Genomic DNA, 25188 nt, shown 5'->3' with positions numbered 1-25188 from the left:
ACACACACACACACATACACACAAACTAAACCTGGGGCCCTGCACATGCTAGGCAAGCATTCTACCGCTGAGCTACATCTTCAGCCCTTCAGCCCTCTTTGTGTGTGTGGGGGGGGAGGGGGGTCTGGGGATGGAACCCAGGGGCACTCTACCTCCGACCTACATCCCCTACCCTATTTTTTATTCTTTATTTTGAAACAGGGTCTCACTCAGTTGCAAAGGGCCTAAGTAGCAGAGGCTGTCCTTGAACCGCAATCCTCCTGTCTCAGCCTCCCAAATGCTGAGATTACAAGCATAAACCACCACACCCCGCTCCCCAGCCAGCTTTAATTTTATTTTGAGACAGTGTCTGGCTGGCTAAGTTGCTCAGGCTGGCCTCCAACTTGAATTCTTCTTGCCTCAACCTCCCGATTTTCTCAACTGGTAAGTTTCCGTTTTATACATTTTATTTATTTATTTATTTATTTATTTATTTATTTATTTATTTATTTATGTAGGTTGAAGTCTTCCCTTCCAACATACATCCTACTGTAAAAAGTAGTGATTCCACTATGAAATATTTACAACCCAGTGTCAATTGTTCCCCAATTGAAACCAGAAGGACTCCAGGACTTGAGCGGTTCCTGGGGCACAGTCAGGCCGCCTCTGCACAGCGCATGCAAGCGGCCTGGGGTTGGCGCTGGCTCGGGAGCCGGGGCGGGGCGGGGCGGGGCGGGGCGGGCGCGGGCGCGGGCGCGGGTTGGCTGGCGGCCGACGGGGCGGGGCCTGGCCCCGAGCTGGCCCCGCCCACGGAGCTGCCCGGCCAGGCCCGAGCAGGACGGCGGCGGCTCTCGCGCCATGGGGCGGCTGGTGGCCGTGGGCTTGCTGGGGATAGCGCTGGCGCTGCTGGGCGAGAGGTTCTTGGCGCTGAGGTAGGTGGGGCTCGGGTCCCCTCCTCCTGCGGGAGAGGACGCAGGCGCGGGACGGAGCCCGGGCGGGGACCGCGGGAAGGCCAGGCTGGCAGTCGGTTCCCGAGCTAGAGGAACCCCCCCACCCTGGGTGGGACACTTTCTCCAAAGTTTCCACCTTTACTGCTGAAGTTCTGCTGCCTAGGTTGACCAGCGAGCGCTTTGCAATTACTCAAGGGCAAATCCGGCGCTTTAACTTGAAAAATCACTATTACTCATGCATTGGAAATTTAATTATAAAGATTTATCTCAGGTCACTGGTACAGCTTCTCTTTGTTGCCGGAACCGGCCCCATAGTTAATAAAGTTACCCGCTATCCCGCCTCGGAATACTTGGAGAACTCTTCTTTTCTCTAATTTTGGTGCTGTAGATCAAAGCTGCTTGAGATAATCAGCCACTGTTCTTACATCACTTCCTTATTTATATATGCACTCAGGATCCCCGAAGTCAGAAAGACAAGCAGTACAAGTACATCTCATATATTGATTATTATGAAAACTTGCTGGTTAGACATCATGGTTTCTAAATTACCAACTTAAATTTCATAAGTCTCATACAGAAGAATTCCAGAAATACTGAGCACCTGCTATGTATGGTGTGCCTGCCTAGGCTCCTGAAGTAGACTAAGATCTTACAGGGGGTGTCCCCTAATATAGAAGAGGAAAGAAATAAAGTAAATATATGAGGAGCTGGGGATGGCGGGGCACACCTGTAATCCTTGTACTTGGGAGGCTGAGACAGGAGGATCCTGTGTTGGAGGTCTCAACCTTGGCTATTTAAACAAGGCCCTCAGCAACTTAGCAAGACCTTGTTTCAAAATAAAAAAGGCTGGAGGTGTAACTTGTAGGCAGAACACCTCTGGGTTCAATTCCCTGTATCATAAAGATAAATAAATAAATACATAATCAGGATATGAGAGGGATTTGAGGTAATTGAGGGGAAATCTCAGCGGCGCTAGGGAGGTAGTCTAGGGCGGGGGGGGGGGAGAATTAATAAAAGAAACAGTTCCATCGATGGTGTGTACCTATGTGAGAATACCAGAGCCAATTTCAGTATTCTGTACAGTAAAGGAATGGGAAGGAGTGTGCTTACCAAGTGCGGTGTGCGTGTATGTCCTGATCACTCTGAACTTCACTAGATATAAAACTACAATGCACCAATACAAGTGTATACAAATAGAAAATGCCTGCATACATGAATTAGCACATCCAGGACTTGTACAGTGAACCCCTATAGGCTTTCAGAGCAAAGAGTACATCCCCCGAGGGAGTTTGGAGGAAGGAAGAGATACATTGGCCTTGAAGCTTGGGTGCAACAAGTACTGTGATGGAAACACTTGATGGAATTACCTCCCAGGTGGAAGGTGTTCCCCCCAGCTACAGGGCTAAGGTGGGGAGGCTGGCAACGCAGATAGACCAGTTGGAAGAAGTCAAGGGATGAGAACAGTAAGGGCAGCAGGAAAGACTGGTTTTTAGGCTGTTCAGTATTGATTGGGAAATGAGACCCAGCTTTAATAGGCAAAAGAAAGTGTTGATGTTTTTTGTTTGTTATTCAGCAAAATCTGATATAATCACTTTTGCAGCATTTTGTAGACCCATCTGGAAGGATAGAGCGGTAGTTCTTTGTACATTAGGGTCTCCTGAGGGCTTAGATATAGGTGGCATCCCCAGAGATTCTCAATCACTTGATGTAGGTAGGGCCCAGGCCTTGGTATTATTTTATTTTAAAAAAATAGGAGCTGGGCAAAGTGGTGCAAGCTTGTAATCCCAGGATTTGTGAGGCTGAGACAGGAGGATCTTGGTTCACAGACAGCCTCAGCTACTTAGTGAGGCCCTTTGCAACTCAGTCAGACCCTGTTTCAAAATAAAGAATAAAAAATAGGGCAGGGGTGTAGCTCAGAGGTAGAATGCCCCTGGGTTCCAATCCCAGTACCACAAAAAAAAAAAAAAAAAAAAAAAAAAAAAAAAGGAAGAAAGGATGTAGCGATGCACACCTGTAATCCCAGTACTTGGTAAGCTGAAACTGGAGTCTCACAGGTTTGAGGCCCAACTCAGTAATTTAGGGAGAACCTGTTTCAAATTTTTAAAAAATAATAAGAAGAGCTGGGGGTGTTGCTTAGAGGTATAGAATCCCCCTGGGTCCCATTCCAGTACCTGCTAGACAACATGGTAGCTCAGGCCTATAATTCTAGTACTTGAGAGGCTGAGATAGGAGGATTGAAGGTTTGAAAACCAAACCGTGTCAGGCTGGGCATGGAAGAGCACAGTTGTAATTTTAGCATTTGGGAGGCTGAGACAGGAGGAACTGGGTTCTCAGACAGCCTCAGCAACTTAATGAGGCCCTTTGCATTTCAGTGAGATCCTGTTTCAAGATAAAGAATAAAAAAAAAATAGGGCTGGGGGTGTAGCTTGGTTCCCCTGGGTTCTGTCCCTCAGACTGCAAAAAAAAAAAAAAAAAAAAGGCAAACAATGTCAGAAACTTAGGGAGACCCTATTTCTTTCTCTTTTTTTTTTTTTTTTGGTGGTATTGGGGTTTCTGGAAACCCTTCTACCTCTGGGCTACACTCCCAGACTTATTTTATATATTTTTTATTTGGAAACAGGGTCTCTCAAGCCAGCGAGGCTGGCTTCGAACCTGAGGGATCCTCCTGTCTCCACCTCCCAAGCGTGGGTATTACAAGCGTGCACCACCACACCCGGCAGGGAGACCCTATTTCAAAGTAAAAAAATGAAAAGGACTGGAGGTGTAGCTCAGAGGTAGTTTTTCAGGGTTCCATCTCCAGTGTCAAGTAGGGAAAAAAAACACACACACCTCTCCTGATGTGATGGGGGTGGGGGGTTGTAGCTCAGTGATAGAGTCCTTGCCTAGGTGTGAAAATCCCAGGGTAATGACACCTAGCACTACAAAACAAAAACAGCCCTCTCTTGATCATTTTAATGTGCTCTTAGGGTTGCAAACTATGAGAAGAGAATAGACATGGTTTGGAAAATAGTTGTTATTTGGTAGTTTGGAGAAGAAAACCAGGATCCAGACTCTGTAACCCCAGGGATGAGGGAGAAGGGAAAAGTGACACCGTAACATTCAAGATGGCTCCACAGTTCGCAGGGATGTAGCTCCCTCTGCTCACCAAGCAATGCAGGAGTGTGTGATTGTATGTTACAGGGGCGTGTGTATGTGGGGAGGGGGAGAGAATTGGAGGAAGATGCTTACTGTTAGGAAATGGGCAGGTTGGCCTTAGTTAACATAAGTGCTCATTCAACTTCTACAGAACATTTCTGTGTTGTGTCTTAAGTTCTATTTTATTTTTGATTGATAATAAATGTACATATTCTGAGGAGCCATGATGCTATTTTTTTTCGGTGCTGGGGATGGAACCCAGGGACATTCTACCTCTGAGCTACACCCTCAGCCCTATTTTTTAGTCTTTATTTTGCAACAGGGTCTGACTGAGTTGCAAAGGGCCTCAGTAAGTAGCTGAGGTTGTCTGCGAACCACAATCCTTTGGTCTCAGCCTCCCAAATGCTGGGATTTCAAGTGTGTGCCACCACACCTGGCTCCATGATCCTGTTTTTAAATACGTGTATACACTGTATAATGATCAAATAGGGCTAATTATCACTGCCATCATCTTAAACATTTATAATATTTTTATGGTGAGAACACTCAAAAATTCTACCTATTTTGAAATTTATGTTATTGTTGCTTTCGTCACCTTACTATACAAGAACTGGGTATCATTATCCTGGGTAGCATTGCATCCCCTGACTCGTCTCTCCCTGACTCCACCTCTGGTAACCACTCCTGTAGCTTCTATTGGAGCAACTTCTTAAGATTTCACATATGAATGAGATTGTGCAATGTTTGTCTTTCTGTGCTTGAATTATTTCCTAAAATAATTGTCCCTTCTGAGGCTTGAAAACATACTGTAACAAGTGACAGGATTCCATCTTTTTCTTTGGCTGAATAATATTCCATTGTAGATATGTACCACATTTTCTTTTTCCATGTATCCACTGATGGACGCTTAGGTTGTTTCCATTTCTTGCCTGTTGTGAATAGTGCTGTCTAAGCATGGATTATGGGTGTCTTTTCCACATACGGATTTCATTTCCTTTAGATATATAGACCTAGGAGTGGGATAGCTAAATCATACAGTAGTTCCAGTTTTAATTTTTTTAGGAACCTTGTTATTTTTCTCAATGGCTATATTAATTTACATGTTAAACAACAGTAAATAAAGATTCCTTTTTTAGGCTGGGTGGTGGAACTCAGAAGTAGAGTACTTTCCTAGCAGTACAAGGACAGGTTCTATCTCTATCTCCCACACACTGTAGGAGGCAAAAAAATAAAATAAAAATGCTCCAACCCTTGATAGTTATTGTCTTTTTTATGATAGCCTTTCCTGTTGAAATTCTGATTTGCATTTCATAGATGATGAGGGATTTTCATTTTCACATATCTGTTGGCTATTTGTATGGCTTTTCAGAAACTGGATTTTGTTGTTGTTGTATTTCTTTCTTTCTTTATTTATTTTGCTAATGAGTTGTTAGAGTTCTTTATATATTTTGGACATGGACCCTTTATCAAATAGATTGCAAATACATTCTCCCAATCTGCAGGCTGCCTCTTCACTCTCTTGATTGTTTCTTTTGCTGTACAGAAACTACTTAGCTTCTTCAGAGTTCATAAGTCTGCTTCTGCTCTTTGCACCTGTGCTTTTGAAGTCCCGTGAGTCAGATGACATCGTATGATCCATCCAGCTTGCAGCTTTAAAAGCACGGCCAACAGCACTCACAAGCTCATTAAGTTGCCACTTGTGATGTTCAAATCACCAGTGTTGCCACAAGTTGAAGTTTCTTCCATCAACAGCCATTTTTTTGCCACCTTCTTCTTACTAATCTTAAGGTTTTAAACTTAAGTCCCTTTGAATGGTAGGTGCTATAGTTACAAACCAAATAAAAAATAAATAAGGCTTATGGACATGGAATGTACCTGATAGGTAACTGACAGTTTGATGCAATTTTTCTTTATAAAGATTTGACTGTGATAAACTTTTATGAGCAGTGATTACACTTGGTGGTAAGTTCATTGGATGGTTGAAGGTCCCAATGGGCTGATGTGAGAATCTGAAAGTACATGGTAGGTGACTAGGTCTAGTAAACCCAAAAATGCAGGATTAAGTTTGAACTGCAGATAAGCAACGAACCAATTTTTAGTACAAGTCCAGAAGACTTCTGCATTTTTAGTATAAGCATGGAATTTGGGACATAATTATACTAAAAGATCATTCCTCATCTGAAATTCACATTGAAGGTAGCATCCTGTATTGTATTGGTGACCTATGAGTGAGGAATAATGAGTGCTTGCTATCTACGTAGGGTGGTAAAGGGCTCAGATTTGTAGACTTTCTCCTTCCAAACCCTGAGAGTCTATTTCAAAAAGCAGCATGCTCCCAGTTCTCCATAAGGAAAGGCTTTTCAGAAGGAGGAAGGAAAAGAAACTTTTTGTTGTTGGTTTTTTTCCTCCTTTGATGCCTACTGTTTAATTATTTAATTATTAGAGATGGCACTTTGGCAATTAAGTTATTTCTCTCCCCCAGGATGCCCACTTAAATTTCAGCTTGAGTTGCAGATAAACAATGTTGATAAGTTTTAGTGGAAGCATGTCCCAGCTGGATACATGTAGTCAAGATTGTCTTTTTCCTTCTGAATTGTAACTTCCTGAGGTTCCCAGGGGAGGATGGCATTCCACACCTACCTTCCCCAGCCCTCCCTAGTTGAGCAATAAAGGAGAACACAGAAACAAACAAATATTCCCAAGCTGTTTGCTCCTTGTCGCAGAGTACAGAGCATTGGATGAATCATGAGACTCTAGTGCTTCAGAGACCTACGAGTGGGCAGGAACCCCCCAAACAAGTGTCTGAGTATTTCATTTGATGCCTTCGATGACACTTCCAACAGGAAGCTCTGGAATCTGTTGTGGAACTCTCCAAGGGAAAACTTTTTTTTTAACCACCATCCTCCATATCATTTATTATGTGACTGTGTCATCCTGGCCACTGTGTCAAAAAGTTCTTTGTATTAAACCAAAATATACACTTACTGATGTTTAGAAAGAATGCCCATTTTTATGCCTTCATTGAGTCTTCTTGTGTCTCCTCCTTTCTCTACTGTACATGTGAATATTGAGGTTTCGAAAGGTGAATCATTTAGTTCAACAGATAATGAATTAGTGCTGGGCCTGTGCTCTGAGCCAGATCTTCTGATTCCAAGTACACTTCGTGCAGCTTCTGCGTGTACTCCTAGATTCTCTGCCATTGGCAGATTCATCCCTGCATTTGCACACTAAAGCACAAATTCTTAGGTTACTTAGTGCACACATTTCAGGTGCTCACGAGGGTGAATTCCAAAATGCTTTACAAGTCTGTATCTAGGAGATAAAAGCTATATTTGCCTATGTCTGCACATAGATGATAAAGCCCATCAATGTTTTGCAAACTCAAAGGCAGTGAGATACAGCACCAAGTAACGGCTCATAATAGTAGAGTTCCCAGTGGCTCAAGGCATATTGGCGCCTTGCATGGTCTGCGTTTACCGCTCCCGGCCATTAGGCATGGTGTGATTGATAGCCCAGGGTCTCCTTCCATCCTGGATGGGTACTATTGCTTCTAGAATGAAAGAAATGCTGATTTTGTGTTAATGACTCTTGGTTTAGAAGGCATGCTCTGTGGACAGATAGCCTAAATTTATCCATAGCCCTATTTACCTTACACCCTGGAAAAGTCATTTTGCTTTTCTGTGCCATGGTGTTCTAATCTGCAGGATGGGGCACTCTTCGCTCCATAGCGGGAGTGTGAAAAATAAAGGGTTCACTCACGTGAAGTGCTTAGAATAACACCAGGTACAAGGCTCAGTAAAAGCTACCCACGATGGCCGTGACGTTCAAACAAGGTTTCTTAGACTTTTTGTGACAGAGATCCCTTGGCATTCTGATGAAGCAGCCATAATTCCTTCTTAACCTCATTTTTTTCTTGTGGTGCTGGGGATTGTGCTCTAGCCTGAGCTACAGCCCTGGCCCTGGCATGATATTTTTAAATGCATAAAATAAAATACATAGAGTTAAAAAAACCCCAGTCATACTTAAATGTTACCACCAAATATTTTAAAACACAATTTATGATATAATAGCATGAGGTAGGGGTGTGTGTGTGTGAGAGAGAGAAAGAATGTGTATGAGTGTGTAATTGAGATTGAACTCAGGGCATTGTACCTTCCAGCTACACTCCCAGTTCTTTTTATTTTTATTTTTATTTTCTTTGGTGGTACTGGGGATGGAACCCAGGGGCTTTTCTACCTCCAGGCTATACTCCCAGATGTATTTTATACTTAATTTGGAAACAGGGTCTCACTAAGTTGCTGAGAGCCTCACTAAGTAGCTGAGGCTGGCTTTGAACCTGTGCGGTCCTCCTGTCTCACTCTCCCAAGTGCTGGGATTACAAGCGTGCGCCACCACTCTCAGCTTTATTTTTAATTTTGAAAGCATATCTTAGTAGATTGCTAAGAGTCTCCAAAATTTCTTTTTTTTTTTTATTGGTGCACTGTATTCATACATCATAGTGGGATACAAACTTTTGTAGACATACATGCACACATCGCCCAGTCAGCCCCCACCCGATCCCCACCCCATTCTCTCCCCATCCCTCCCTCCCATGCTTGGCTTAGTGGTTGACATCTAGTATTATAGCAATTTATCCAAAATTAAAAATGATAATCTCACATAACAGTTTCATTTGTCTGATACCAAGCTTTTGATGACTTAAAGATAACATTTCAATATTTCTTTTTACTTTCTTTCTTACCAGAGAATATTTTTTTTCTATTTTTTTAGGTGAAACTATCATATATTTATATATTTATTTTTCAGAAAAAAACTCTATCCTAATATGGAATATGGACTCTAGATACCCAAAACGATCTTGAAAAAGAACAAAGCTAGAAGATATATATTTTCTGATTTCAAACCATATAAAGCTACAATAATTGAAACAGTGTAGTACTATTCTAAAGGCAGATATATAAACCATGGGAGTTAAATAAAAGCCTAGAGCTAAATTCTTCCCAATATTGTCAAGTTATTTTTGACAAGGTTTCCACAAACATTTGGTGGTAGAAATAATAATATTTTAACTAAATATTGTTGAAACATAATAATTACATGGAAAAGAATAAAGTTGGACCCTTACCTAATCCCATATACAAATATTAACTCAAAATAGATAAAAGACCTAAATATAAATCTTAAGACTATAAACTTTTAGGAGAAAATCTGGGTCATAAAACCTCACAACACTGAAATTGGCAGTGATTTCTTGGATATGATTTCAATGGCACAGGCAACAGAAGAGTATACAAACTCCCTAAAAAATAAAAAAAAATTGTATATCCAAAGACAATGTAAACAGAGTTAACAGTTACTAATACAATGGGATAAAATATTTCCAAATGCTATATCTGAAGGTATATTAATATTCCAACTAGAAATCCTAAAAATTAACAACAATAAAGGCAAACAATACCATTTAGAGATAGGTAAAAGACTAACATAAGTAATGAATCTCCACAGATAACCAATCTTAGTTGACTGTTGGATGGAAACTTTTGTTTCTCTGGTTCTGGTGTGTGTTACCTATTTCTTCTTTATAGTTAATCTCTGAGTATTTTCTCTAGTACTGGTTTTGAAGACATAAATTCCTTTAGTTTCTGTTTGTCATGGAAGCTTCTTATTTCTCCATCTAATTTGATAGAAAGTTTTGCTGGGTAGGAAATTTTTGGCTAGAAGTTGTTTTCTTTCAGAGTTTGGAATATGTTACTCCAAGCCCTTCTGGCTCTCATGACTTGGTTTGGGAAGTCTGGAGTGATTCTAATTGGCTTGCCTCTGAATGTCACTTGGCCCTTTGTTTTTGTTGCCTTTAAGATTCTCTGCTTGGCTTCCACATTGGTCATTTTGACAGTTATGTGGTGTGGGGATCCTCTTCTCCGATCCTGTCTAAAGGGAGTTCTATAAGTTTCCTGGACCTGTGTATCAACCTCTTGCTCTATGTTTGGAAAATTTTCTGCTATTACTTCCTTGAAGAGATTGTTGATCCCTTTGGTTTCACTTTCTTTTCCCTCCTCTATTCCAATTATTCTTAGGTTAGCTCTCTTAAATTGGGCCCATATTTCTTCAATATCAGATTCCTGCTGTCGGATATTTTTTCCTAGATTAGAAACTATGCGTTCATTTTTGGAATGATCATCTTCTAAGAGCGAGATTCTGTTCTCCATGTGGTCTAATCGGTTGTTTGTGCTTTGAATTGAGGCCTTTACTTCATTAATTGCATCCTTTATCTCTTTTTGGCTCTCTCTGAGTTCTTTTCGAAGCACCTCTATTATTTCTACAGTTATTTTCCTGATTTGATCTTCTAGAAATCTCTGATTTTCTGTTTTATTGGGTTCTGATGTTGTGGGGTTGTGGGCATTCATTGCTCCAGTATTATTCCTCTTTCCCATGATTTCGGAAGTTTGTGCCTTCTCTGGGTTCTTCCCTTGGGTCACTATGACTTCACTTAAGGTGTTCTGGATCTCGAGTCAGTAGTATCTCAGACCCCACTACTCCTTTACTGGGTTGTATCACAGAGTCCGACCCAGAGAGTCGATAGAGGCTGCTTTAGACTGTGGGGGGTGCCAGGTTGCACGTTCTCCTATGGTGTGATATCTCTGCCACCGCCCCTCCCCCACTGGGTCAAGTCCCAGGGAGTACAGTACTGGGATTTCTCCTCTGTGGCCTGCAATTTGAAGAGTCTCCTAAATTTCTGAATCTGCCCTGGAACCTAGGATCCTCCTGTCTCAGCCTCCTAAGTACTGGGATTACAGGTATGCATTACTACTCCTGGATATACGCTTCTAACAGATATTTTGAGGTAATGATGAGTGTAAATAGTATTTCAAGATATCTGCAACAACTGAGATGTGATGTAGCAATACCTGTAATGTTTATTAGTGACAGAGTCCTTGGTATTGCTAATGATATGCATCGTGGTTGTTATTATTTATTATTAAAATAAATGTTCCATTTTAGTTAAAAGTTTATTTTTCCCGCACTTAAGTTAATGAGGATATCTGGAGAATGATTGCTGGCACAGTTGGGGAAGCCAGTGTATATATCCTTCCCTGTGTTATACTTACCGCAGGCTTGTGATGCAAAGGAAAAGAACTGTAATGAAAAAGATGAGAAAAAAGTAATCTATCTAGCAGAGCATTTCTCTTGAGCATCAATTCTTTTTTTTTTTTTTTTCAGTTCTGGGGATGGAACCCAGGGGCACTCTACCTCCGACCTACACTCCCAGCCCTATTTTTTAGTCTTATTTTTTTGAAACAGGGTCTCACTGAGTTGCGAAGGACCTTGCTAAGCAGCTGAGGCTGTCCCAGAACTGTGATCCTCCAGTCTCCACCTCCCAAATGCTGGGATTACAAGTTTGTGCCACCACGCCTGGCTTTGAGCATCAAGTGGCACTGAGCTTTGAGCATCAATTCTAATACACTGGAATAGTTGTTGAAACAAAGTATCTGAAGCTGGCTCTGGGTTAGAGGGAAAGAGTGCTGTGATGGACTAGTGATGTCTGCGCAGCAGCAGCAAGGCAATAGTTACAGTATTGTGAGACGAGTGCGGGTGTAGGCATGCTGTGAACATAAAGTGTTAAGGAACAATTGGGCAGTAGCAAAGTAAGATTTTCCTTATGTTATATCACTTATTTGTGTTTGTATCTTACACTTTTTTTCTATGAATACTTTTAGGCTTTTTTGACCTTCTAGTCCAAAAAGGCTTGCATAGTTTTCTTTTCTGCAGTCCTTAAACTTCTTTAATCTGAACCAATTAGAAATGCTTTCAGCTGCAAGTAGCATGCACCAGATTAATGGTAGCTTACACAAACCAGGATTGATTTTTCTCACATGACAGAAAGTCTGTAGGTGGGCCAATCTATAGCCAGCTCTGAGTCAGTGACCCCATTGAAGAACTCGATTCGTTTATGCTTGTCCCTGCACCATCGAGCTTATGGCCTTATCCTTATCTAGGGTGCAGAATGGCTGCTGCTGTCCCAATCCCTTTGTGTGTTTGAATTATAAAAGAGGGAGGTGTGGTGGTGTCAGCTAGCTGTCTTCTTGTGTCTTTTCTTTCGGGAACAAAAATATTTTTCCAAAAACTTGAGTTATATTGCTTCTAAGTACAAAGGAGGGTGGAAAAGCACATATCCAGCTTGCCTACCTCTGCAATGGAAAGAGCAGTAGAGAAGCGAGTGTGTGTGTGTGTGTGTGTGTGTGTGTGTGTGTGTGTGTGTGTGTGTGTAAATATGGCGTTAGTGTTGTCAGCTCATAGCGTTTGCTATTTTGGAATATAGAATTCCACTAACAAGCAAGAAACTGATAGTTCTGCCAGGGAAAAAGTCAAGCAGTTTTCTCCTAAAAGAATTTAGAAGTCTTGATGGACCACAAAAGATAGAAATAAAATTCTCTTTTCTTTCTTTTTTTTTTTTATGATACTGGGGATTGAACTCAGGGACATTCTACTTTTAAGCCACAGCTCCAGTCCTTTTTTTTCCTTTATTTTGAAACAGGGTCTCACTAAACTGTGGAGAACCTCACTAAGGAGCTGAGGCTGGCCTCGAACCTGCGATCCTCTTGTCTTAGCCAATCAAGCATAAAGATTACAAGTGTGCACCACCACTCCTGGCCCCTTTTTCTTTTATAATACAGGAAAGGCAAGGGGGAAATATTCAATTAACTGGAAGCCATGCACAGCCCTTATGTAACCCTTCAATTTTAGTCACATTTAGTCAAATTTAGTCAATATTTCAGTCACAGTGTGGGGCTCGCCGTCATTTTTCATTGGTTTTTCTCTTTTGCAGTAAGATAGGACTTCTGGCTCCACATCTGAGCGCTCTTCCCACGCCAGGCTGGGAGAAGTGCAAGCCGCTGCTGTGTTTCTGTAGCATATATAAAGATGCATATATAAAGATGATAGTCTAGGTGGGATTGGTGACCCGTGCCTGTCATTCCAGGACTTGGAAGGCTGAGACAGGAGGATTGCAGGTTTGAAGACAGCTTTAACAACTCAGGAAATGCTGTTTAAAAATAAAAAAGGGCAGGGGAGAGTTTGAAGATAGAATGCCCTTGGGAACAATCCCTAGTATCCCCCCCCCCCAAAAAAGATACTGTGTAAAAAATGTAGTTGAAGATTGTCATTTTTAGCAAAGTGCATGGATCAGTCAACTCTACAAACCTAAGTTGACTCTGAAACAAATATCCTATATTATACTCTTCAAATATATCTGGATAGCCAGGCATGATGGTGCACGCTTGTAATTTCAGTACTTGGGAAGCTGAGATAAGAGGATTGTAGGTTCGAGGCCAGCCTCAGCTACTTAGTAAGGCACTCCACAACTTAGTGAGATCCTGTTTCAAAATAAAGAATAAAAAAATAGGGCTGTGGTATAGCTTGGAGGTAGAATGCCCCTGGTTTCCAAGTTCTAATCCCAGTACCACACACACACACACACACACACACACACACACACACACAATATATATATGTATGTGTGTATGTATATATATACATATACATATATATATACACACATACATATACACACACACACACACACACACACACACACATAGAGATGCTACTTTGAACAGATTGTACTTAATTATTTTATCTTATCATTTATCTTTGAAAAGGGTAGACAGTAATCATCATCTCTATTTTTATATAGGCAAATAGGCATAATAACTAAATTGTATAAAACCAGCACCCAAACCAACACGTGGTACTTGATGTACAAACCACAGATGTGATCCATTGATCCGTATCCACATCTGTTTCCGGGATTACACAACATTAGTAGAATCTTGGAGGTCTTCTAGGTTCATCCTTACTGTATCCACAAGGAACACTCACCCCACATGGTGGTTCATGCCTGTAATCCCAGTACTTGGGAGGCTGAGACAGGGGAATTACAGGCCCCAGGCCAGGCTCAGCAATTGAGGGAGACCCTGCTTCAAATAAAAAGAGGAGGAGGAGGAGGAGGAGGAGGAGGAGGAGGAAGAGGAAGAGCTGTAGAGATTCACTGATCTTCCCAGAAACCCAGGGACCTGGTAGTGTTACTGCTAGGAAGGAACCCAGATCTCCTGGCGCCTGGGGATGGCAAGGGGTGAGTGCAGGGGCCGCCTCCAGTGCTTCCTCACTTTCTGAATCAGTTTCATGAATTCTAGCTTGGGACGGTGGTACCTAATTCACAGGTTAATTCGTTAAGTCACTGAAAACTGTGGCACAATTAGAACACTGGAGAATTATTGCTGCTTTTATTACCAAGTAGCTGAGGCCAGTTGCGAATGGTGATCCTCCTGTCTCAGCCTCCCAAATGTTGGGACTACAAGCGTGCGCCACCACGCCCAGCTGTGTATACTTTTTTTTTTTTTGGTGGTACTGGGGTTCCTAGAAACCCTTCTACCTCCGGCCTACACTCCCGACACCTATATATTATATTTTTATTTGGAACAGAGTCTCTTAAGCCAGCAAGGCTGGCTTCAAACCTGCCCATCCTCCTGTCTCCACCTCCCAAGCGCGGGGATTACAAGCGTGCACCACTATGCCTGGCTCACTTTTTTTTTTTTAAAGAATCCAACATTTCCTTATTTCTGTTTCTCCTCTTCCTTTTTCTTCTTCTCCTCCTCCCCTGCATCTCCTTTTTTCTTGCTCTAAAACAAGCTGAGCAAGTGATTTTGCTAAAATTGTTGCAAAAGTACTTGGTTTCTTCCTTCTGACCCTGGTAAACATTGTCATGAAGATGGGACCTTCTCTAATTTCTAGGTCACTTCGTGGGTGCCTCTGTGTGCCAGGCTCTGAGCAAAGCCTTCCTTCTTGCCCTTTTTCAGTCACAGTGTGGGGCTCGCCATCATTTTTCATTGGTTTTTCTCTTTTGCAGTAAGACAGGGCTTCTGGCTCCACATCTGAATGCTCTTCCCACGCCAGGCTGGGAGAAGTGCAAGCCACTGCTATGTTTCTGTAGCATGGGCGCTCACTACAAGTCTCACATGTTGGTGCTTGGCTGGCTTTGACTGCCCATGCCCATCTGAAGGACTTAGCGCCATGCACTTGTTTTACAAACTTCCTTTCTTTTGCTGTTATTTAATTAATTAATTAATTAATTTTGGTGGTACTGGGGTTCCTAGAAACCCTTCTACCTCTGGGATATATATATATATATATATATATATATATATATATTTTTTTTTTTTTTTTTTTTTTTTTTTGGTGGTGGTACTGGGGTTCCTGGAAACCCATCTACCTCCGAGTTACACTTCCAGACCTATTTTTACACTTTTTAAAAATTTGGAAAAAGAGTCTCTTAAGCCAGCACAGCTGGCTTTGAACCTGCGTGATCCGCCTGTCTCCACCTCCCAACCGCGGGGATTACAGGCGTGCGCTCCTGCACTAGTTTTTCTTTCATCTGCTTTAGATTTATGGTGCTTTATATATTGAGTGCAAACATTTTTAGACTCTTTCTGAAACAAAGCAGGAAATACATAAATTATTTGTTTGCTTGTGTTTTCTAAACAGAAACCGACTGAACGCCTCCAGAGAAGTGGAACCTGTAGACCTTCCAAACTGCCGCCTGATCAAGGGCATCGGTTCGTATGAGAAAATGCTTGCGTACATTACACTGTTTAGCTACTGACATTAAAACACTCATTTAGCCAGGAACGGTGGCGTACGTTTATAATCCCCGTGCTTGGGAGGCTGAGGTAAGAGGATTGCGCAGGTTTGAAGCCAGCCTCAGCTACTTAGTGAGGCTCTCAGCAACTTAGTGAGACCCTGTTTCCAAATAAAATATAAAATAGGTCTGGGAGTGTAGGCTGGAGGTAGAAAGCCCCTGGGTTCCACTCCCAGTACCACCAAAAAAAAAAAAAATTAATTTATTTATTTTTTAAATTGGTGCATTGTAGTCATATATCAATCACATTGGAGTACAAGACTTGAGAGGATATACAAGCACACATCATCCAGTTAGCCCTCATCCAGCCCCCATCCCATTCCCTCCCCCTCCCTCGATCCCATGCTTGTTTGGAAAGGGGCAACAGGAAGAGGTTGAGATATAGAAAAAAAAAATTTTTTTTTTAAAACCCAACATGCATTTACAGTATTTCGGCATGTAATTACCATGTTTTCTGGCAATTAAATCACATGATCAACAAATCACTTTGGTCCATCACTTTTGCTCTTAGGCATCCTGTATTCTTTCTTATGCTCCTTGTCATTTTTTAATTGTGTAGTCCTCTGTTTATTGTTTTTTTTTAGTGACCTCCAAGTTACATTTGTAATTATAATTGTAACATTTGTAAACTGTATTTTTTTTTTTTTTGGTACTAGGAATTCAACCCAGAGGCATCTTCCTCTGAGCTATACCCAGCAGCCCTTTTTTTATTTTGAAACTGGGTAGCACTAAGTTGCTGAGGGTCTCACTAAGTTGCTGAGGCTGGCTTCGAACTTGTGTCTCTCCTGTCTCAGCCTCCCAAGGACTGGGATTACAGGTGTACGCCACCATGCTTGCATTATATTCTTTGTGTTTATGACCACTGAAGTCTTTCTTCCATAAGCCTGGTGGTCCCCTACCCACAAGAAGTCAGAGGAGGGTAATACTGTTCTGTGTAGGCAGGAACAGTATTTATCTAGCCCACTTGCTCATTACGCTGTACTCAGCATCTGGTCTTATAGGTAATGTATAATGGATGCTTCACAATATGTATTGAAAAAAATTGGTTCTTATTTTATCTTAATTTATCAGCTGCAACTGTGGGAGAACAATTTTGGGGTGTCCCTTTGCCCTGGACTCCCTGCAAAGAGCACTGTGTATCTGAACTAGAGGGGCTCCTAAGAACAAGCCCAGCTCTGCTGCAGAGTGAGGGATCTGTGTGGCTCTCCCCTCACCCAGAGGGGCATCCCCAGCTTCTCTGCAGGTTCTTCTAGGGCAGAGTCTTGGTCTTGCTGTCTTTTACTTTTTTTTCTTTTTTCTTTTCTCTTTCTCTTTTCTTTTCTTTTCTTCTTCTTCTTCTTCTTTTTTTAAGTACTGGGAATGGAACCCAGGGGCATTCTGCCTCCAAGCTACACCCCTGGTCAATCACGTCATTCGTAACATGGAAAGGGCTGGAAAGCATTATGTTAAGTGAGATCAGCCAAACACCGAAAGAGAAGGGACATATCTTTCCTCTAATATGCCCAAACGAGTGAGCATTGGGGATACCAGAGGGACCCCAGATAATGGAAGGGAAATCTCAGCAAAGTTTGAATGGAAAATTAAGAGAGGAAGGAGTCTTTATATATTTTTTGAAACAGGGTCTCACTGAGTTGCAAAGGGCCTCACTAAGTAGCTGAGGCTGTCTGCAAACCTCCATTCCTCAGGTCTCCACCTCCTGAATGCTGGGATTACAAGCGTGCGCCACCACGCCCAGCCCTGGCTTTCACTTTCTGCCATTTACCAAAGTTCCTAGGCTATAATAGATACTCACTATTATTGCATTATCAGTGGACCATAAAATGTTAGCTTTTCTTATAGAGTTTACAGTCTGATTAGAAAAAAGAAGAGTTAGACATCAAAGCACCTATGTTCTGGTTCCAGTTCTGCTACTCATTTGAGTTAAACTTGGGCAAAGTTTGGTGTTTGAATTTTTTTTTTCTTTGTGGCGCTGGGGATGGATCCCAGGGGCCTTCTACCTCTGGGCTACACCCCCAGGTGTATTTATTTAGAAACAGGGTCTCACTAAGTTGTGGAGAGCATCGCTAAAATGCAGAGGCTGGCCACAAGCCTGCAATCCTCCTGTCTCAGCTTCCCAAGTACTGGGATTACAAGCGTGCACCACCACACCCAGCATTTGCCTTTGAATTTTTCACCTTATTGATGGTTTTGTGATCAGGCTGGAAGGTTTTAGACTGTAAAAAATCTTGGGCTATTAATTTATAACCTTACTCTGAAAGCCACACTGTGAACATATCTGGATAAACATTGTGCCCCTTCTAATAAAACAACATCTGGAGGTGGGAGAGACTGTTTTGTTTTTTGTTTTGTTTTTAAGAAATTAAAATCCAGGTTACATGGAAGCATCCTACTCTTTAAATAGGTAACATTGCTAAACAAGTATTGAGGGGCTCACCATATTTTTTCTTTCTGTTTAGAAATAGCCTAACACACACACAATCTTTAAAAACAAAAAGGGTCGGGGCAGGGGTTGCGCGCGGCGCACAAAAGCCGGGGCCTGGGTCGCGGGACCCTGGGCCCCGGGCCGAACTGCGCGTAGCACGCCAGACCCCTGGAGAAACCAGGCCCAGTAAGACGCTGGGTTCTGGGTGGGGGTCGCGGGCGGGGCACGCCTAATGGGGCCCGGGTCGCGGGACTCTGGGCCCCTGCCGAACTGCGCGTAGCACGCCAGACCCCTGGAGAAACCGGACCCAGTAAGACGCTGGGTTCTGGGCGGGGGTCGCAGGCTGGGCACGCTAGATGGGGCCCGGGTCGCGGGACTCTGGGCCCCTGCCGAACTGCGCGTAGCACGCCAGACCCCTGGAGAAACCAGACCCAGTAAGACGCTGGGTTCTGGGCAGGGGTCGCGGGCTGGGCACGCCAGATGGGGCCCGGGTCGCGGGACTCTGGGCCCCAGGCAGAACTGCGCGTAGCACGCCAGACCCCTGGAGAAACCAGGCCCAGTAAGACGCTGGGTTCTGGGCAGGGGTTGCGCGCGGCGCACAAAAGCCGGGGCCTGGGTCGCGGGACCCTGGGCCCCGGGCCGAACTGCGCGTAGCACGCCAGACCCCTGGAGAAACCAGGCCCAGTAAGACGCTGGGTTCTGGGTGGGGGTCGCGGGCGGGGCACGCCTAATGGGGCCCGGGTCGCGGGACTCTGGGCCCCTGCCGAACTGCGCGTAGCACGCCAGACCCCTGGAGAAACCGGACCCAGTAAGACGCTGGGTTCTGCGCGGGGGTCGCGGGCTGGGCACGCCAGATGGGGCCCGGGTCGCGGGACTCTGGGCCCCTGCCGAACTGCGCGTAGCACGCCAGACCCCTGGAGAAACCGGACCCAGTAAGACGCTGGGTTCTGGGCGGGGGTCATGGGCTGGGCACGCCAGATGGGGCCCGGGTCGCGGGACTCCCGGCCGAACTGCGAGTAGCACGCCAGACTCCTGGAGAAACCGGGCCCAGAACAGAAAAAGATAAAGAAAAATATCGGAGAGGTGGTAAGAAAGCCGTTATGGATGCCAGGACACTGGAGATGCAGACAAAACTTATCTAAATGCACTGGAACTTATGGAAAAATTCGCCGTGAAAGAGGACTGCTATTTCTCTATATTGTTAAGAATCTCAGACATCACATATAAGGAGAGAGTTTAGCGGAGACCAAGGAGAAATGCGGTGTTGAAAGAGTTCTTCGCGATGGTGGTGGAGACTTGTATTCAGGAGAAGCAGAAACCGGATCTTACCAACTTTATTTTTTTGGAGAAATTACACTAAATGTCGAATGCTACCATCACGCATGCTTAGGAACACTGGACAACTTTCAGAGTGGAAAAAGAGCCTGGGAAGGATTTGAAACGGTGGAGGCAGTGACAATGCCAGTGGCCAATATTCGGGGGAGGCAGAGATCTGATACATTACAACTGGAACCTTTGAAATAATAACCACAGAGACAGTGATCGGAACCTGCTGAGGGGTTAGGCGGGCGCTGGGGCCAGTGGCCGACATCTGAGCTTGCTGTGAGGCAAGGCCACTACTGAGGCCTCCGTGGCCGGGATTGGAACCTGCAGAGGGGTTAGACCGATGCTGGGGCCAGCGAGGCCGGCATTGGAGCCTGCCATGATGCAAGGCTTGTGCTAGGGCCTCCGAGGTCGGGTCCGGAACTTGCTGAGGGGTTAGGCCGGTGCTGGGGTCAGCGAGGCCGGCATCGGAGCCTGCCGTGAGGCAAGGCCAGTGTTGGGGCCCCCGAGGACGGGACCGGAGCCTGCTGAGGGGTTAGGCCGGTGCTGGGGCCAGCGAGGCTGGCATCAGAGCCTGCCATGAGACAAGGCCGGTACTTGGGCCTCCGAGGCCAGGATAAGAGCCTGCCGAGGGGTTAGGCCGGTGCTGGGGCCTCCGAGGCCAGGATAAGAGCCTGCTGAGGGATTAGGCCGGTGCTGGGGCCAGCGAGGCCGGCATTGGAGCCTGCCTTGAGGCATGACCAGTGCTGGGGCCTCCGAGGCCGGGATCGGAGCCTGCCGAGGGGTTAGGCCGCTGCTGGGGCCAGCGAGGCCGGCATCGGAGCCTGCCGTGAGGCAAGGCCGGTACTGGGGCCTCCGAGGCCAGGACAAGAGCCTGCCGAGGGGTTAGGCCGGTGCTGGGGCCAGCGAGGCCGGCATCGGAGCCTGCCTTGAGGCATGACCAGTGCTGGGGCCTCTGAAGCCGGGATTGGAGCCTGCCGAGGGGTTAGGCCGCTGCTGGGGCCAGCGAGGCCGGCATCGGAGCCTGCCTTGAGGCAAGGCCGGTACTGGGGCCACTGAGGCCGGGATCGGAGCCTGCCGAGGGGTTAGGCCGGTGCTGGGGCCAGCGAGGCCGGCATCGGAGCCTTCCGTGAGGCAAGGCCGGTACTGGGGCCTCCGAGGCCAGGACAAGAGCCTGCCGAGGGGTTAGGCCGGTGCTGGGGCCAGCGAGGCCGGCATCGGAGCCTGCCTTGAGGCATGACCAGTGCTGGGGCCTCTGAGGCCGGGATTGGAGCCTGCCGAGGGGTTAGGCCGCTGCTGGGGCCAGCGAGGCCGGCATCGGAGCCTGCCTTGAGGCAAGGCCGGTACTGGGGCCTCTGAGGCCGGGATCGGAGCCTGCCGAGGGGTTAGGCCGCTGCTGGGGCCAGTGAGGCCGGCATCGGAGCCTGCCGTGAGGCAAGGCCGGTACTGGGGCCTCCGAGGCCAGGATAAGAGCCTGCTGAGGGGTTAGGCTGGTGCTGGGGCCAGCGAGGCCGGCATCGGAGCCTGCCTTGAGGCAAGGCCAGTACTGGGGCCTCGAGGCCAGGATAAGAGCCTGCCGAGGGGTTAGGCCGGTGCTGGGGCCAGTGAGGCCGGCATCGGAGCCTGCCGTGAGGCATTACCAGTGTTGGGGCTTCCGAGGCTGGGACTGGAATCCTGCCAAGGGGTTAGACTGGTGCAGGGGCCAATGGCCAGCATCGGAGCCTGGCGTGAGGCAAGTTCACTCCTGCGGCCTCCAAGGTCGGGACAAAAGCCAGCTTAGGGGTTTGACCGGTTCAGGGGCCAGCGAGACCGGAACTGGGTCCTCCCATGAGGCAAGGCCGCTGCGTGAGCCAGCGAGGTCTGGATCAGTCCACTGAGTAGCCAGGGCACTACTGGGACCATCAAGAGTGGGATTGGTACTTGCAACGCAGCATGCACAGAGAAATATCGCAGAAAATATAAATCAGACGCTTCCCTTAATCAGCAATAACTAGGAGGAAACGGGCAACAGGAAGAGGTTGAGCTATAGAAAGGGCCCTATAGTGAAGCAACTAATGTGACCAATCAGAGGGTATGTAATACTGGAGGACGGAGCCTCTTTAAAATGCAGGAGGTACATAAACAAATGTATCAAAGTAAATCACCAAAGAAGTGTGGGATGGAGGGAGGGGGAGGGAATGGGACGGGGGCTACGGGAGGGCTAATTGGATGATGTGTGCTTGTATATCCTCTCAAGTCTTGTACTCCAATGTGATTGATATATGACTACAATGCACCAATTTAAAAAATAAATTAATTAAAAAAAAAACAAAAAAAACAAAAAGGGTCAAGTTATGCATACCATTTTTCAACCAGTGTTTTATACTTGATACTATGTTTTAGAAACATGTCAGCACCATTATCTTTTTTTTTTTTTGTATACAGCTACACAGCATTTTCTGTGCAAAGTTTATATACACATTATGTGTTCAGACAGTGCAGAAAGATTTCAAATGGAACAGAAAAGTCTCTCAGCAAACTCTCCATTCCCCTACAGAAGAAATCGCAGATATAAAGATTCTTTTGTGTTCTCCCTGATATTTTCAGTATGCATGCAAACAAATATAAGCATATAAATGTGTCTGGTTTTTTCACAAATGGCATCTTGGTATAAATAGTGCACAGCCTGCTTCATTCCTAACAGTGTGAGCAGCTTTCCACACCAACATATGTAGATAGACCTCATTCTTCTTAATATTTTCATATTTAATGCTTAATATTTAGCCAATCCATCTTCATGCACATTTGACTTGTTGCTGGCTTTTCTGTGTTTTTTTTTAATTTTTTTATTTGTGGTAAAATACATATAATATAAGCTTTAGCATTTTGACGACTATAAAGTGTACAGTTCAGTTATGTCAAGTGTATTTTTACATTATTGTGCAACCATTACTGTTCTCCATCTCCAGAACGTTTCCGACTTGCAAAACTGGCACTTCATACCCATTAAAAACTAAATCCCAGTCTCCTCTCCTCTGCTTCTGGCAACCTCATCCTACTCTGTGTTCCTATAAATTGGACTCCTCTAGATACCGCCAGTATTTGTCTTTTTGTGACTCCTTATTCACATTGTATAATGTCCTCAAGGTTTATCTGTACTAAGTGTCAGAATTCAGTTCCTTTTTTTTTGTTTTTTGTGGTACTGGGGTTCCTGGAAACCCTTTTACCTCTGGGCTACACTCCCAGACCTATTTTATATTTTTATTTGGAAACAGGGTCCTAAGCCAGCACGGCTGGCTTTGAACCTGCACGATCCTCCTGTCTCCGCCTCCCAAGCGCGGGGATTACAAGCGTGTGCCACCGCGCCCGGCTTAATTCAGTTCTTTTTTAAGGCTGTTGTGTGCATATGCCACATTTTCTTTACCCACTCATCCATCAATGAGCCTTTGGATTGCTGGATTACAGAGAATTTCCAGGCGGAATCTCATTGGGGTCATATTGAATTGGCAGAGGAGTTTCACAGACCATCCCAGGCCATCTTTGTGTGTGTGTGTGTGTGTGTATGTGTGTGTGTGTGTGTGTGTGTGTGTGTGTGTGTGTGTGTGTGTGTGTGTTTAAGGGAGAGAGAAAGAACAAGAAATGATTATGTGTTGCTATTTTACTTTATTTTATGTGGTGCCAAAAATCAAACTCAGGACCTTGTACATGTTAGGCAGGCGTTCTACCCCTGAATTATATCCCCAACCCCCATTTTTGAGGACCCCCATATTTTATTTTATTTTATTTTATTTTATTTTATTTTATTTTATTTTATTTTTGCAGTACTGGAACAGAACACAGAGGCATTGTACCTTTGAGCTACACCCCTAGCCCTATTTTTTAAGTCGATTTAATTTTGAAACAGGTCTTACTGAGTTGCAAAGCACCTTGCTAAGTAACTGAGGCTGTCTGCTAACCGCCATTCTCTGGTTTCAGCCTCCTGAATGTTGGGATTACAAGTGTGCGCCACTACGCCTGGCTTAGGACCCCCATATCTTAAAAATGAAGAAGTGGACTGGTGTGTTGGCACACGCGTGTAATCTTGGTACTTGGAAGGCTAAGACAGGAGGATTATGGTTCGAGGCCAGCCTTAGCAATTTAATGAGACTCTTAAGAACATAAGAACTCTTAAGACATTTTTCCAAATAAAATAGGGCTGGGGAGTTGTGGCTCAGAGGTAGAATGCCTTTGGTCCAATCCCAGTACCCAGAATAGAGAAGTGTCACACATTAATTAGGCACTCTCCACACACACCAGGGCGGAGGCTTTAATTTTCTTATGACCTCTATCAGACTGCCCAAAGTCCCTCAAAATAAATTACAGTATAAGTAAGACCAGTATATAAATGCTGCCTAGAGGGAAGTGCCTGCCCCTCTCCCCGAATCAATCACCGACATTGCATAGTTGTCTCCATCAAAAAATTATACGACATTCCTAAAATTTTACATTAACCAATTAATGTTTTTTAACAGAAGGAAAGTGCATTGCAATATGCTTGTGCTAAAGCAGACTAATTATACAATTTACAAAAAAAATACATTCATTTACAGCATACCATAAATAATGTGGTCTGATAATAGAAGAAAAGTTTAAAGCAATATTTTTATCTTTTTTTAGACATGTCTGTGTATCTAAGGAACATTAAATAAAAGCTTATTTGGTAAATCAAACATCTACACTTAAGATTCTTTTTTCTTCTTAAAATTTTATTTTAATTGACATGTAATGTTTGCACTTATTTATGTTGTATAGTTTTATAATTTGATACTTATATGCAATGCACAATTAGATCAGGTCATTAGCATTTCCATCTCCTCAGATATTACCATTTCTTTGTATTGGGAACCTTTAACTTTTCCCTTTTAGTTATTTTTAAATACCTAGTTAATTATTGTAGATAAGAGTTACTCTGTTGTGCTACCGAACTTCAAGACTATTTTAACCCTCTACTGTATTTCCATACCCTTTCCACATTCTCCTTCCCTTCTAAAGACCTCTAGTTTCCTTTTACGATCACTTCTCTGTGATCAACTTTTTTAGCTTCTACAAATGGGTGAGAACATATATTAGTTGTCTTTTGCACCTGGTTTACCTCGCTTAACATAATGTCTTTCAGTTCTATCCATGTTACTGAAATGAAAGGATTTTTTATGGCTGAATAATACTCCAATGTATGTATGTATGTATATATACATAATAATATTGGAGTATTCTATAATTATAAATATATTTATTTTAACAAATATGAGTATATTTATGAATATATTTATTATATATAAATATACACACACACCCAATTTTTTTTCTATTCACCTGTTGCTGGACATCTTGATTGATTTTATAGCTTTGTTGTTGTGAATAGTATTATAATAAATATGGTCATGCAAACATCTCTTTGAGGTAGTAATTTCATTTCCTTTGAATATTGCTAGTGTTATTTTTATAGTTTATTTTTAGTTTTTCAAGGTGCCTCCATATTGGTCTTCCTTAAGGCTATACTAGTTTACATTTCCACCAAAGGCATGTAAGAGTCACCCTTTCTCCATATTCTCACCAGAACTTTTATTTTTTTTATCATAGCCACTTCAATGGAGGTTAAATGATGTCTCACTGTAGTTTTGATTTGTATTTCCTGATGATTAGTGATTTGAGTATTTTTTTACATACTT

General features: G+C 43.9%; 1 protein-coding gene across 1 annotated transcript in view; it reads left to right on the top strand.

Moving 5' to 3' along the window:
• Positions 1-837: 837 nt before the first annotated feature.
• Positions 838-25188, top strand: part of PON2 (paraoxonase 2) — a gene marked incomplete at both ends in the record, with an annotated part of 46128 nt that continues 21777 nt past the window's right edge. Inside the window, 2 exons of the mRNA XM_080701713.1 lie at positions 838-911; positions 15603-15673. Of these exons, the coding sequence (XP_080557839.1) occupies positions 838-911; positions 15603-15673 (145 nt within the window). The remainder of the gene's footprint in view (positions 912-15602; positions 15674-25188) is intronic.

This window comes from Muscardinus avellanarius (genome assembly GCF_963383645.1).
Source record: "Muscardinus avellanarius genome assembly, chromosome: 9".
Taxonomy (NCBI): domain Eukaryota; kingdom Metazoa; phylum Chordata; class Mammalia; order Rodentia; family Gliridae; genus Muscardinus; species Muscardinus avellanarius.
Note: the sequence above shows the minus strand (reverse complement) of the source record. Positions and strands in the feature narration are given on the sequence as shown.